Source organism: Dipodomys ordii, unplaced genomic scaffold, assembly GCF_000151885.1.
Source record: "Dipodomys ordii isolate 6190 unplaced genomic scaffold, Dord_2.0 Scaffold8, whole genome shotgun sequence".
In the NCBI taxonomy this organism is placed as follows: Eukaryota; Metazoa; Chordata; class Mammalia; order Rodentia; family Heteromyidae; genus Dipodomys; species Dipodomys ordii.
The window spans coordinates 36337400-36353046 of record NW_012267224.1 but is presented as its reverse complement, the minus strand read 5'-3'; the positions used below and the strand labels follow the sequence as shown (position 1 = coordinate 36353046).

At 37.7% G+C, this 15647-nt stretch overlaps 2 protein-coding genes across 2 annotated transcripts in view; one reads left to right on the top strand and one right to left on the bottom strand.

Moving 5' to 3' along the window:
• Positions 1-1569, top strand: part of LOC105980211 (UDP-glucuronosyltransferase 2B4-like) — an 11143-nt gene extending 9574 nt beyond the window's left edge. The window contains exon 5 of the mRNA XM_013008940.1: positions 1245-1569. Within this exon, the coding sequence (XP_012864394.1) occupies positions 1245-1552 (308 nt within the window). The 3' untranslated portion in view covers positions 1553-1569. The remainder of the gene's footprint in view (positions 1-1244) is intronic.
• A 6877-nt stretch (positions 1570-8446) lies between these two features.
• The window catches only part of Ythdc1 (YTH domain containing 1), a 37835-nt gene continuing 30634 nt past the window's right edge, over positions 8447-15647 (bottom strand). Inside the window, exons 13-17 of the mRNA XM_013008939.1 lie at positions 15452-15488; positions 15316-15355; positions 15154-15216; positions 12009-12143; positions 8447-9416 (exon numbers count right to left, since the gene is read on the bottom strand). Coding sequence (XP_012864393.1) covers positions 9192-9416; positions 12009-12143; positions 15154-15216; positions 15316-15355; positions 15452-15488 — 500 coding nt within the window. The 3' untranslated portion in view covers positions 8447-9191. The remainder of the gene's footprint in view (positions 9417-12008; positions 12144-15153; positions 15217-15315; positions 15356-15451; positions 15489-15647) is intronic.

Sequence of the window (15647 nt, the reverse complement as noted above, 5' to 3'; positions counted from 1 at the left end):
AAAGGAAGGAAGGAAGGAAGGAAGGAAGGAAGGAAGGAAGGAAGGAAGGAAAGAGAGACAGAGACAGAGAGAGAGAGAGAAAGGAAGGAAGAAAGACAGACATGTGATATGGACAATGAAATTCTACTCACCCATTAGAAATAATAATATTATATTATTTGTAGGAAAAAGGATGGACCCAGAACTCTGAGACACAAATGGTCCATGTTTTCTCTCACATGAGGAAACTAGATCTAAACCACAACTGGATATGGTAACTTATACAGGGCTGCATGCATTTATACACAAACAGACTAAAGGAGGATACACTTAGGGGAGGGATACAAAGATGTAACTCCTCTGGACATCTAAAATACTACTTATCAAAATGAATTCCAGGAAACCAAACATGTCTTTTTGTTCTTGTTGTTGTTTTTGTTTGTTGTTGTTGTCTTCTTATGGGAGGCAAAGAGGTGTCACAGGATTGGAGGAAGGGTAAACAAATGCAGTCATTGTATTCAATATACATCATGTAAAAAGTAAACTATGCAACTTATGGGCAGGGATGGGAGAAGGAAAATGGAGGAAAGTGAAAAAAAGAGGTGACATTGTCCAAGAAGCATTATACTCATTACCTGACTTATGGAATTACAACCCCTTTATACAACTCCCTAATAATAACAACAATTTAAAGACAGAAAAAAAGAGAGGAAGGGGGAGAGAATTCAGTCATAATAGTTGAAGCATATCCTTGGAAACTAGGAAAACTGAGGAAGTGGATGTGGTGGGAGGGATGAGAAAGGTGTCATTGATCAAGATGCACTATAAATAAACTCATCTGTTGAATGGAAACCCTTGTGTACAACTATTAAAAATACGAATAGTTTTATTAAAAAAGAATTTTTCAGGTTAAGTAGAAATTAGACAGTAGAGGGTAGAAGAATGGAAGGTTGTACTATAATACAATTCCTCTTCAAATACTGCGTTTAGTTGTCTCAATTAAATCACTTTAAATGACTTATTAACATTTGCTTGGTTGGGAGAAAAAAATCCAAGAACATATTTCTCCATAGGACTTCCATTTTGACTTTGGAAATATTTCTCCATCTGAAAATACCACCCAACATTCACATTCTCCATGACCTAACAAAATCATGTTATTTCTATTGTTCTTCTGTATCAGTAATGTCTCTGTGGGAAATGTACATGGATCCATTTTATGACACTCTCCAAAACCTTTCATTGACTTCCTATGTTTAAGCTAGTGTTGGTATCTCTATGTTTCTCTTTTAGCTATAAAGAGAATGCAATGAGGTTATCAAGAATTCACCATGATCAGCCAGTGAAGCCTCTGGATCGAGCTGTCTTCTGGATTGAGTTTGTCATGCGCCACAAAGGAGCCAAACACCTTCGCCCAGCTGTCCATGAGCTCAACTGGTTCCAGTACCACGCTCTGGATGTGATTGGCTTCCTGCTGGCCTGTGTGGCAGCTCTCATCTTCATCTTCATAAAGTGTTGCATGTTTTGTTGCCAGAAGTTAGGTAAAACTGGAAAGAAGAATAAAAGAGAGTAATTGTAGGTAGGTGTGAATTTGAGAGGTCTGATTATAAGATCGCCCAGTTTACTCCAGCAAGAGGAGGTTGAGAGGTCAGATTATTTCTTCCAGGAGCAAAACAGTTTATTACTAGTAAATTATTCCTTATTTAGGAGTTAGAATCATTTCTAGACAGTGGGGAGATACTGAGAAAAACAAATATATAACTATATATGTTATCCTGTTGAAACTCTGCTGTCGTTTGATAACTATTCTAAAATTGATAATTTTAGTTGCAGCTTGCTTGCAAGTTAATTCGTGGACACAAGGTCAAATTCCACCCCCACTTCTAACATCAATATTCTCTGACTACTCAGCTTTCTTTAGCTTCATTTTAGAAATTTGTAGTTGCAATTTTTTGAAGAATATATTCCCTAATTAAAATTGGGTAAAGAGTCACCACTCCATTTAGTTTTGGGAAAACAGTAGTGTCATATGGATTTTACTATATATCTAGTCTCAAAATCATAGGTTGGGAATGTGGCTTAGTGGTAGAGTGCTTGCCTAGCATGCATGAAGTCCTGGGTTCAATTCCTCAGTACCTCATAAACAGAAAAGGCCAGAAGTGATGCTGTGGCTCAAGTGGTAGAGTACTAGCCTTAAGCAAAATAAGCTCAGGAATAGCACCCAGGCCTTGAGTTCACAAGCCCCAACACTAGCCAAAACAAAACAAAACAAAACTGAGGGACAGCATTCAGGACCTGAGTTCAAGGTGCAGGATTGGCACACATAGAAATATAATTTCATTTAGAACTTTATTTAGGTAAACATAGCAAATGGTCAAAACAATGTAAAAGTCTTGATCAAACTAGGATTACACACTCTTGTGAAAATAGTAGCTATTGATTTAGCCAATGGCATAAGTGGTAAATGGTTAGAGTGCTTACTTAGCAAACATGAAGTCTGAGTTCAAGCCCCAGTACTATGAAAACCAAAATATGCTATTGGATTTAACTGGAATAATTTAACTAGTTACAAATCGTATTTGGCTAGAGTTGTAAATTGCCTACTTTATAGTACATACAGTGAAAATGATTCAAAAAGTTTAAGCAAAAACTTTTTTTTAGAAAACTCTGTTAATACTGTTTTCAAAAAGTAATGAAAAAATAAAGGCTACACAAAGCACAATGGAAGGTGTCTCCATCATTTGGCCTGTGAGTAGGTTATCTTCACAGACTTTAATCTTTGTAAAGATTTGCTTCAGGTTCTTCTGCTGTACACCAGACATATCAACATAAATAACCATCTGAGATATTCTCTGAAGAATACTTGAGAAAAAAGTGTTGCAACACATAGTATTGTCATGTGTAGGAAAACAGCATATTCAAAGTGGTTGAAGGAAGTTTATAAAACCAAAAATGATGATTAAGGGGTCAAAATGTGGTGTCCCATGCCTGTAATCTCAGCTACTTAGGAAGCTCATGGTGAAGACTGAAAGTGTGAGACCCAATCTGGAAAAATATAACAAAAAAAGGACTTAAAAATTTTTTTTATCTTATATATATTTATTGTAAAAAAGTTGTATAGAGGAGTTGCAGTTACACAAGTAGGGTAATGAGTACATTTCATGCGAGTATTGTTACCTCCTCCTGTTTTCCCCCTACCATCCCTTCCCCTCCCATATTGTAAAGCTTGTTTTCAACATAGTATCCTGTACATCTCCTTGTCACAATGGTTCGGCCTGCATGCCCATTTAAGTGTTCCCCAATATCCCTTCCCCGCCCCAAATTACAAAAATGTATATACAAGGTGCAGAACACCGGCATCAAATCCAGTGAGAACAGGGGTTATGCTGTGGGGGAAGAATATACGAAAGGAATAAAAGAATCACATAGTGCATTGTAAGTACATTAAAAACACTAGCAAGAAAGAAAAAAATCACTTGTATCCCTGTCTTGGGATACATTTTGCTTAACATCATCTCATGTGGTCATATGTACATAGCCTTTGACCTTCTCTGCTTGTCCTAGACATGTACTAGTCATTGCAAACAAGGGAAACCATAGGACCTATGTTTCTCTGGGCCTGGCTTACTTCATTTAATATAATTTTTTCCAAGGCTTTCCATTTCCTAACAAATGGGGCAATGTCATTCTTTCTGATGGAGGCATAGAATTCCTGTATGTGTGTGTGTATGTATGTATGTATGTATATATATATATATATATATCACATTTTCTTGATCCATTCATCTACTGAGGGGCATCTGGATTGGTTCCATATCTTAGCTATGGTAAATGATGCTGCGATGAACATGGTTGTGATGGTAGCTTTGATATGACCTTGTTTGTGATCATTTGGCAAAAAATGACTTAAGTATGGCTCAAGTAATAGAGCATCTGCCTAACAAGCATAGGACCTTGAGATCAAATTTCATTGCAATAAACTGTTATATATTTATATTTTGGGTTTTTTTGGTTTGGTTTGGTTTTTGGTGCCAGTCCTGGGGCTTGAACTCAGGACCTGGGCACTGTCCCTGATTTTTTTTTTTTTCCTCAGAGTTAGCACTCTACTACTTGAGCCACAGCGCCACTTCTGGGTTTTTCTGCTTATCTGGTACTGAGGAATCAAACCCAGGTCTTAATGCATGCTAGGCAAGCACTCTACCACGAAGCCACATTCCCAGCCCTATATATTTATATACTGTACATGGGTGTACTACATAATATACAAAACAATTCTTGGCAACAAGAAGCATTACTACTAACAAGAATGACAATAGTCATATGACAATAGTTGAACAAAGTTAATGAAGACATCCAGTTACACTAGACTATATGTACCACAATACGGTCTACCTTCTAGTATTATGATCGTTACCATGACATAGTCATAGATGAGAACTCTTCCTGTGTAACCTCATGGCTTTACCATTTTGTTTTGTTTCGTAGGTATTAGGGCTTGAACTTGCCTGGCTTGTTTGCTTGCCCTTGCTGGTTATTTTGGAGACAGAATCTCAAGGACTGATGTGCTTAGACTAGCACTGATGTGGGATCCACCAGATCACAAGCTCCTAATTAGCTAGGATTACAGGAATAAGCCTCAAGCAACCCCATTTTGATATTTTCACAGTGAAATCAAAATTGAAACAAACAATAGTCATGCATTATTTAATAAGGATATTGTCTTGTTAGACCATGTTTTGAAAGCAAAGTGTTCTTCATAAGCCTGGATGTTACCAGTTAGTTACTTAAAATAACATCTTGAACTCTAGATGCACCAGAGGTGTATTACATGGCATACTCATTTGCTTTAAACTTTCAAAATATAACCACAAAAATATACTATTTACATATATATATAGTAAATGCATAATCTAGCAATGAGCTAACCAAAGAGTAGTAAACTTATGTTCTGTATATGTGCTGATTTAATAGACTCGTATTACCACCACCATAAATATATCACAGCATGCAGAAATGGTCAGATAAGTTGATGTTAGGGAAATGAACCCTAAGATATGTTTTCAAATTTTTTTTTTCCTTTCATGCGATTGTTCTAACACATTTATAAGATGATTTCTTTGTTGCTTTGTATGTCCCTCCCCCACAGTATAACCCCTGCTTTCACTGTATTTGATGTTGGTATAATTTGTGGAGAAGGGGAAAAACAAATCGTTTAAATAGGGATAGAGGTGGACCCATTGCAACAATGAGATGTACAAGTCGTTATGTCAAAAACGAACTTTACAACTTTGGTGAGGGGGTCGGGGGGTGAGGGGGTGGGGGAGTGGGGAGGATTGGGTGGGGGGGGCGGGGGGAGGATGGGAAGGGCAAACAAAGGAGGAGGCTACAATGCTTGATAAGAAATGTACTCATTATCTTGCCCCTGTAATTGTAACCCCTCTGTACAGTATTTTCACAATAAAAAAAATAAAAATTAAAAAAAAATTAAAAAAATAAATACTAAAACATTTTGAAATGTCCAAAAAAATTACAGCATTATGCCATGGTAATCTTTAGGTGCTCAGATTTTTCAGCTGTAATGAAATCTTTTGGGATGTTCATTCTCTTATATAGGACATTACAATTTTATAAAGTGATGATGTGATTAAGATCAGTAACACTATCTGAAACAAGCAAGCTTTATATATGTAGCTACAGTAGGACTGCTCAAAGGAAGAAGCTGGTGTGATGGGCTGTCACCCTCGGTGCACATCTGGGCAGGAAGCTAGACCCTATCTAGAAAATAAACCAGAGCAAAAAAAGAAGAGAGAGGTGGTAGAGTACCTGCCTGGGAAGCTCAAGAAATGGCATTCAAATTCCAGTACTCACATAAAAAGTAAGGTGTTTTCTTTAGACTCACCAAATTGGCTATGATTAGGGGTTGAAGCTTGGTTCTACTAAATATTTGTTGAATTGTATATACTAGCCTCTCAGAACTTGTTTCTCAATTTTAGCATATACCGGGATGAGGATAGGTCAGTACATAATAGTACAATAGCATGAGGTACTTATTTCAGAAATGTCCTATCACTTACCAACTTCTCCTTAAAATAGCATTTCTAGTAATTCCTTCAGATCTCAGAAATTCACCATTTAAGACCTTGAAAAAATAGCAGATGTAGTACTAGGTGTGTAGCTTAAATGGCACAATGCTTACCAGACGAGCACCAGGCTCTTAATTCAAACTTCAGTATCACAAACAAAATGGCAGTGACATGACTTGACTTACCATCAGATTAATAGAACCATAGTTTCCTAAAAAGGAGTTAAAAAGGTTTCCTTTATCACACTGCAGATCTGACATGAACCCACTCATTTTTGAAATAAATATTTTGAATACCTTTTTTTTTTTTTGGTCAGTCCTGGGGCTTGAACTCAGGGCCTAGGCCCAGTCCCTGAGCTCTATAGCTCAAGGTTAGTGCTCCTATCACTTGGAGCCACACCACCACTTCTGGTTTTCTGATGCTCTGAATAACAATCTTCAAATCTCAGCCTTCTGAGTAGCTAAGATTACAGATGTGAGCCACCAGTGCTTGGCTTGAACATTGTATATGCTTTAATTATGGCAGTGAAATCTTAGTTTAAAATGTTCTTCAAGGACCTGGCTCAAGTGACTCATACCTGTAATCCTTGCTGAGTTCTGAGTATCAGTTTGCAGCCAGCCTAGGCAGGAAAGTTTTAATTTTTATCTTCAATTAACCACCTACCTCCTCCCCCACTTCCCCCCAAAAAAAAATTTAAGTGAAGCTGAGCTCAACTGATAGAACACTAGCTTAAGTAGGGGTGAAGGGGGAAGCTCAGGTGAGCTGGGAAAGTAATTTAGTGGTAGAGTACTTGCCTAGCATGCATGATACTCTGGGTTCAATTTCTCAGAAAAGGCCAGAAGTAGCATTGTGGCTCAAGTGCTAGCCTTGAGCAGTGCCCAGGCCCTGAGTTCAAGCCCCAGGACTGGCCGAAATAAAAGCTGAGACTGTGCTAATGCCCAGAGTTCAAGCTCTAGAAATGGCACCAAAATGAAATAAAATCCTCCAAAAATCAGGGTCCTATGTTTAAATTACTTTTAAAAATGTATTTTTGTGATTTGATGAAGACTCAACTGTTAACTACTACACTGTTAAAAGAAAAACAGAACATATAAAATAAATGCTTTAGATATGCAACTTTATGAAGGAAATTGACACAAGAAATTCTTCCAGTTTTTTTTGGTTCTAAGGTTCTAGTAGAAGAGATGATAATGTAACCCTGTAAGTCTATGTAATAAGTAAAAGGATCAATATCCAAAATAAATTATAGATGAAAAAATCTGTGTGATCACCTTAGAACCAAACACCGATATATAAATTTTACCACAGAGCCTATGAATACATTTTTTTCTTTCTAGTCCTGGGGGCTTGAACTCAGGAACTGGACCCTGGCTTTGAGCTTTTATGCTCAGGGCTAGCATTCTATCACTTGAGCTACAGCTCTACTACTAGTTTTTTTTGGACATTGAGGATGAGTCTTACAAACTTTCCTGCAGGGGTTGGCTTCAAACTGGGACCCAGATCTCAGCCTTTGAGAAACTAGATTACAGGCATGAGCCACCAAAATGGCTAGTATAATCTCTATTTTTAATCCCCCTCTGTGTTTTGAAAACAATGAATACAAATCTAATTTGTAATCCAAACCCATTTAAATTCAACAAGGCGAGCAACTTTAGGAAAACAAAACAAAAAAAAACCAGCAGTTCCATTTTCTTTCCGATCCAGACCCCTCCAGTTATTTGGTCACTTTGAGAACACCTTGAGTACATGCCCATTTAAGGAAAGAATCATGGGAAGGGCTTGCCAGGTGCACAGAGCCCAGCCCCCAACAGTCAACTCCCACACCTCTTACCCAGCTAACAAATTAGCCCACGGATTAGGGTTGCAGAGGGCCCCAACCTCTCAAGTAACCTGCCCTGTCATTCTTGCAAGCCTGCCTGAAGTAAGAAGTACTGACTCCCCATTTGCTCTAATTTGCTGCTAAGTGGGACCAATCCGTAAGTGTTTAAATTCCATTCTCCCTTAAAAAAAAAGATGGTGGAAAAGGGATCAAAAAGACAAAAACGAATTGAATTGGTAAGATATTTTCCTGGTAAAAATCTTCAGCTTTGTATGCTTTCCAGTGAAAGAATACTTTCCCTGTAAGTTTAGGAGCAAGACAAGGTCTTGGCACACTAAACCAACCAAAATAGTAATAATAATTTTAAAAATAAGGATAGTCTGTTTCACTCACCTATTTCAAACCATAAGACATAGGTAATTTCCGCACCACGTATCAGGCAGGGTCTGCCTTGTAGTTTTAAAAAAACTATTCACCCCAACTCCACTAGAGGGCACTCTTACACAAAATATTCTATGTCCACAGATGTACAATAAATTAGAAATCAGACAAGGAAATACAGCAGTGTCAATCTTTACCAATTTATTTTATACAAAACAGTAGCAATGTGGAATATGGGAATCATCTTCTGCTGCCACACGCAAGTTGTGAACATTCCAAGCCAATGTATACAGTTTACAGGGGAAGGCTAAACAGCATCAACCATGCTACTGAACTTAGGGATTTATTTAAAAAGATTAAAAATTAGATAGCAATGTCTTCTTAATATTGCTCTCATCATTGAAGACTAAAAAATAAAAAAGTGACTTTGTAAGTTTAAAAAAAAAAAGGGGGGGGAGAAACCAAAAGGCTGCTACAACACTGCCATACAGTCAAACCATCATACTTCAGTATTTCCATACTTGATAGCAGCATTATTTTACTGAACTGTGTGCAACTACATGTAGAAACACATCAAAGCAAAATACTATGGCAGTTACTGATCCAGACCCAAAAGAAAGAAAACAAATAACAACAAAATAACTCTAGGATGAACATACTGTAAGATGAACATTTATGGAGAATGTAATATCTACATTCTTGGACTGTTCCATTTTGTCCCAGTAAGTGTCAACTGTCAACTGTGTATTTTTGGTGGATTTGAGTTTTCCAGTTCTTAAACTGCATGCTTGGAACAAAGAGGGTGATAATAAATTCTTCTACACAAAGAACTTTAAGTAGACAGCTGAAAATAAATTTACTACTTGTAAACACACACAAAAAATAATACAAGATTTTTTTTATCTTCAATCAGTGCTCCCCAAAGCACATTATCTTCGATATCGACCTCTCTCCCCTCGGTCTCTGTCCCGATCACATAATCGCTCTCTCTCTCTTTCTCGATCACGACCTCTATCTCGCTCTCTGTCTCTTCTGTTATCTCTGGGGCGGTCTCGCTCTCGCTCACGATCTCGTTCACGAGGTCTACTTCTACGACCACTAACAACAGCTTGAGTGCGGCGAAGGAAATCATCCACCCTCATATCATAATCATGCTAGAAAAGTGAAAGAAATAGGTTAGACATGGCAAAAATTTGAATAGAATTTGTGTCCTTGTAATTGTCTCATTGAAAGAAAATAGAAAAATTGATTGTGATATCTAATTAAGATAAGTACTCTTCCTGTTCAATTTACTAAGATTAAGGTCAAAATAATCACCTGCTTATTACTACTAACCAAACACCATGTCTATAGCCTACATGTAAAGTATCATGATTGGTTATTTTATGCACTTATACATTCAATTGTACAATAACAACCTATGCTCTTTATAAAGTGAAATGATAGTCTGATGCTCCAGATTTCTTCCTAGTATTTTATGAATTGGGGAACCACTTGTGGTCAGGTGCAAGTGGCTCATTCTTGTAATCTTATCCACTCAGAAGACTGAGATCCAGAGTAGATTATCACAGTTCAAAGCTAGCCTGCTCAGAAAAGTCTGAGACCCCATTAGCAAAACAATCAGCAAAATGCTAGGCTATGGCCCAAGTGGTAGATATCAGCAGAGCTTGAGGTCCATAGTTCAAACATCCATACTGGCAAAGTAATGGTAATATTTATTTGTGAAATATGATAAACTGTAAGAAAAAAAAGTGTGCTAAGAAAGATATTAAGTCTGCCCCACACAAAGTTAACAAGGTAAAAGAGGAAAATAATGAGTAAGATGAGCAATAGAGATAGGGTAAAACTGCAGTTACTTCTAACCTCTGACCCTGCTCCAGTTTTAAGTTTTCTACTTTTAGGTTTTAAATTGTCTTATTAATTGAATTTGGTCTGTTTTTCAAAATGTAGAATATAAGACTCAAAACTACACACTTTCATGCAGAAAAATGGGAGCAAACATACACATACCTACAGACACACACACAGACACACACACTCATGTGCACGCCAAAAAGCAGGGTGGGTGTTGGTGGCTCACACCTCTAATCCTAGCTACTCAGGATGCTGAGGATCAGGGTCTGAAGCCAGTCTGGGAAGGCAAGTCAGGAGCCAGTGGCTCATGTCTGTAATCCTAGCCACTCAGGAGGCTAAAAGCTGAGGATCACAATCAAAGCCAGCCCAGGCAGGTAAGTCCATAAGACTCATATCTCCAATTAACCACCAAAAAGCCAGAAGTGGACCTTTGACTCAAGTGGGAAGAGTGTTAGCCTTGAGCCAAAATAGCTCAGGGAAAGCACCAGGCTCTGAATTTAAGTCCAAGGAAAAGAGTGTGCGCTTGCACACCCTCTCCTCTCCTCTCTCTCTCTATATGTCAGGTTTCATATTTGAGACACACAATATATCTGAACAAATGCTTATCATATATAAGCTGTGTATTTCCTGGGTGAAAGAAAAAAAAATCATTACTCAAGTCTATTTATTACAATTGGCTTATAGAACACTAAAGGTTCTAGTATGACTTTTTTGAAGGATTACTATATCCAAAGAAATGGTAATAAAACTATCTCAAAAATTGAATGCTGTTCTGATCATCTCTATCGTATGAATATTTTTTACCTGAATAAAAAGCCAAAAATGTTTATATGGCTCTGCATTCATCATCCTTAAGACAGGAGAAGTAAACAAAATCCCAACTTATAGAGACATCACTTTAAGGATTGTTTGGGACATGTCTTGCCTAAGTTGGCTTCAAACTGGCAATTCTACCTCAGCCTCCTGAGTACTGGGACTACAGGTGTTCTTCTCAATAGAAAAACTATAGTTCTAAGCTTCAAATATACACAAGTACAGATTATGCTTCAAACATACCTAAGTACAGATTATGCTGGAAACAAATACCAGTGGAGTTTCAACTATGAATTCATCCTCCCTAGTATAATGAAATCCCAGAAACCACAAAACAGTAAAACTGCCTTTCATTCTGTTTTCTGAAGTTATCAAAGGTTTCATAGCTCTCATATCAAATAATCACTAAACTGAAAAGAATTGTTTTTCTGCATTTCTTAACATCTAGGTGTCAGTTTGCTAAGAACCTGAGAATCAAATCAGGTTGAATCAAACACATAACACATATTTTAGTAAATTTGATAGAAATTAATCATATTTGAGACTGTTTAAGATACACTACCTATCCTATGAAAAGTCAGAACTTAATAACTACCTTAATGCATATACCCACAAACATACCGTCTCATACTCTCTAAAAATTATGTGCATCAGAATATACAAAAAGTGGCTGGGTGCACTGATTCACACATGTAATCCCAGCTACTCAAGAGGCATAGAGCAGAAAGATCATGGTCTCTGAGCAAAAATTAAGACTGTTTGAAAAATAAAAAAGCTGAGGGCATGACTCAAGCAGTAAGTCATTTACCTATACATAATGTTTATTGGTGTATGTATACATGTACATGTGTATATTTTATATATATATATATATATATTAGCAATTACAAGCAGTAGATTTATTTCTACCTAATTAATCTATAAGGGCATTATCAGCCATTTTTAATAAAAACAAGTTGGCAATTGGGTGAATTCAAGAGCCTGTAATAATACAAAATAGCTCATCGTTCAAAATAACCTGGTGACCTCACATTTCTAAGTAGCTAGCCCCTCACATTGTTGCCTCCTGATACACTTACTACTCGTTTATCTCTGTATCTTGCTTCGTGTGGTACTGGATGATGTCCTGAGTAAGGAGGATGAGCTTGCGGAGGAGGAGCATGGTGCTGATAGTAGGGATGGTGTGGAGGCTGTTCCATCCCTGGATACGGAGGCTAAAAAAGGAAAATCACTTCCATAAGAACAGGCCAAAGCTATTCTTACACTTATATACCCAAACCACCAATCCCAAATCAATAATCTTTATCAGATGAATGAAGATTCTTCAAAATACACCTTTTTAAAAAAATCAAATGTATAATAAACTATTTATAAACCATCTTTTTGCCAGTCATGGGGCTTTAACTCTGGGCCCAGGTGCTGTCCCTGAGCTCTTCAGCTCTACCACTTGAGCCACGGCACCACTTCCAGTTTTCTGGTGGTTTATTGGAGATAAAAGAGTCTCAAGAACTTTCCTGCCCTGGCTAGAGCCTTTGAACCGTAATCCTCAGACCTCAGCCTCCAGAGTAGTTAGGATTACAAGCTATAGCAGTGCCCAGCAAGCCTTCAAAGATTTAATGTTTATATTTATATTTAATGTTTATGTTTATACTTCCCCATACATACATTTAAATTAGACTAGTAAGAGGGAAGCTCTGTCCTAAAGACTTTCCTCTTATTTCTCATTAAAAACAAGATAGCAAACCTGAGGCTGATACTATGAATTCCTGTTTCACAAATGGGAAAACTAATACAAAAAAGCTAAGTAACACCTGCCTAAGACCCACACCCCAGCAGTAAAGAGGTATGTTACAATTTGGCTATCAAGCATTCTGGTTCTAGTATTGGTTCCTCTAGCTAACCACTATTCACAAATATTTAAAAAACAAAACATAAAAACAAAAAAAGAGGTACCAATGGCTCATTCTAGTTATCTTAGCTACTCAGGAGGCTGAGATCTAAGAACTGAGGCTTCAAAGGCCAGCCAAGGCAGGTAACCCCATGGAACTCATCTCCAATTAACCAGCAAAAAACCAGAAGTGGGGATGTGGCTCAAAAATCTAATGGACAGAGGCTGGGAGGTGGCTCAGTGGAAGAGTGCTTGCCTTGCATGCATGAGGTCCTGGGTTTGATTCCTCAGCACCACATAAACAGAAAAAGCCGGAAGTGGCGCTTTAGCTCAAGCGGTAGAGCACTAGCCTTGAGCTAAAGAGCTGAGGGACAGTGCCCAGGTCCAGAGTTCAGGTCCACGACCAGCAAAAAAAAAGAAAACTAATGGACATTGCTCAGGCAATCCCCAAGACCAGCCAGAAAAAAAGAAAACAAGAAAAAGTACACAAAGATTACTTTTACATATAAAAATTTCAGCTGAGTACTGGTGGTTCACATCTATAATCTTATTCAGGAGGCTGAGATCTGAGTATCAAGGTTGGAAGGCAGCCTAGGCAGGAAAATCCATAAGACTCTTACCTCCACTCACCAAAAAGCCAGAAGTAGAGCCATGACTCAAGTGGCAGAGCACTATTCGTTGTGCTCAAGACAATGCCCAGGCCCTGAGTTCAAGCCCCAAGGACCAAATACACATGTTTCAGTGTTCTCGGCTGGGAAAATGGCTCAGTGGTAGAGCGTTTGCCTTGCATGCCTGAGGCCCTGGGTTCGATTCCTCAGCACCATGTAAGCAAAAAGAAAAAAGCCGGAAGTGGCACTGTGGCTCAAGTGGTAAAGCGCTATAGCCTTGAGCTGAAGAGCTGAGGGACAGCGCCCAGGCTCAGAGTTCAGGCCCCACAACCGGACCCCCCCCAAAAAAAAAGAAAAAAAAAGTTGGGCTGGGAAGTTGGCTCAGTGATAGAGCGCTTGCCTTGCATGCCTGAGGCCCTGGGTTTGATTTCTCAGCACCATATAAGCAAAAAAGAAAAAACCTGGAAGTGGCGCTGTGACTCAAGTGGTAGAGTGCTAGCCTTGAGCTGAAGAGCTGAGGGACAGCGCCCAGGCCCAGAGTTCAGGCCCCACGACCAGACCCCCACCCAGAAAAAAAAGAAAAGTTTCAGTGTTCTTTATAAGCTCAAAAGAAAGAGTTCTCATAATTCACCTATTCATATGCAGTAGCATAAAACTACAAGTGAAACAAAAAGTACAATGAAGAGGTAATGAACATAAAAAAATGATACACAGAAATCTAAGTGAGACACATAAAGAGTTAAATTACTAAGTTTCTAATTTTCCTAAAAATGCTTCAGCAATCTTTAGTATCTCAAAATACACTTAAACGTTGTAATCATAACCTAATTTATGGAATGGTAAACCCCTTTGTACAATTAAATATAAATATCCATGTTCTTAAAGAATACTAAAAATCAAATAACCAGGATTCAATTATAAGGAAAGAACTGGATTTCAATTATAAGGAAAGAACTGGATTTAATGAGTATTAGATCTGTCGCTCACTATGCTAAACTTAAAACTGTGTTTTGTCAATGTTATCTTCTCCACAATCCTAAAACTTAACACAACTCTACATTAAATTATCAACTATATGAAGTAATTTATTTTTTATTTATTTTTGGGGGTCCGGTCGTGGGGCCTGTACTCTGGGCCTGGGCACTGTCCCTCTTCAGCTCTTCAGCTCAAGGTGAGTGCTCTACCACTTGAGCCACAGCGCCACTTCCAGCCTTTTTTTTTTCTGCTTATGTGGTGCTGAGGAATCAAACCCAGGGCCTCATGTATGCAAAGCAAGCGCTCTACCACTGAGCCACCTTCTCAGCCCTATATGAGGTAATTTAATTCACTTCATTGCCAACATATATTTCAAAGCAAGTAATCTTACGCAAAGGACTAAATACTCAACTGATGAGCCAAAGAATAAAGCAATGATCACTGAACTTTATACAGATGAGGAAAAATAAACTTTACTCAAGATCATAGTCTTGGAAAAAGAAGGCAATACTTCTGAACCCAGATATAAAGTATACTACCACTCTACTATGCTATTACTCATCAATTAACCTTCAGCTACCAAAACAAATCAACTTACTTGTCTTTAATTTTAAAATATCACATAATTATATGTCACCAACAATTTATATTTTTAACATCTTCAATGATAACCATAACTGCCATGTTCCAAAAAGTACTCCAACTATTAGGAACTCAAAATGAAGTTAATTATAAAAGCAAAGTAATACAAACCATTCCTTGCCAAGGTGGTGGTGGTCCCATGTTATGAAATTCCCTCACATAATCATTGTAGGACTAAAATGAAAGATGATAATGACAGTAAGTAAAGACTACAAAACAAAATCAGACCCAGCATTTAATCTATATACTAAGTATGTAAAATTTAATGCTTACCCCATTTAAAAAAACATCTCGGCGAACTCCTGAAAATCGTCTGTTGGGAATAAGATTTGTGAAACTAAATTCAGGTAATTCATAAACTAGTTCCAAGAATGTAATTCAAAACTAAACAAGAGTGAGCCCAACTTACCTATCTACTTCCTGGTACCGTGGATCCTTTAAATACCCTGTTCAAACATCAAGTATTTTGGTAAATCGAATTTATATTTTTTATTGTGGCATTATAATTAAATCTTCTTTATTACTCCGTTCAACTCTTCCCATAAAATATGTACTTTAAGTGATGTTATTAATCCACTTTCAATTTTTCTTCTCAGATAACATAA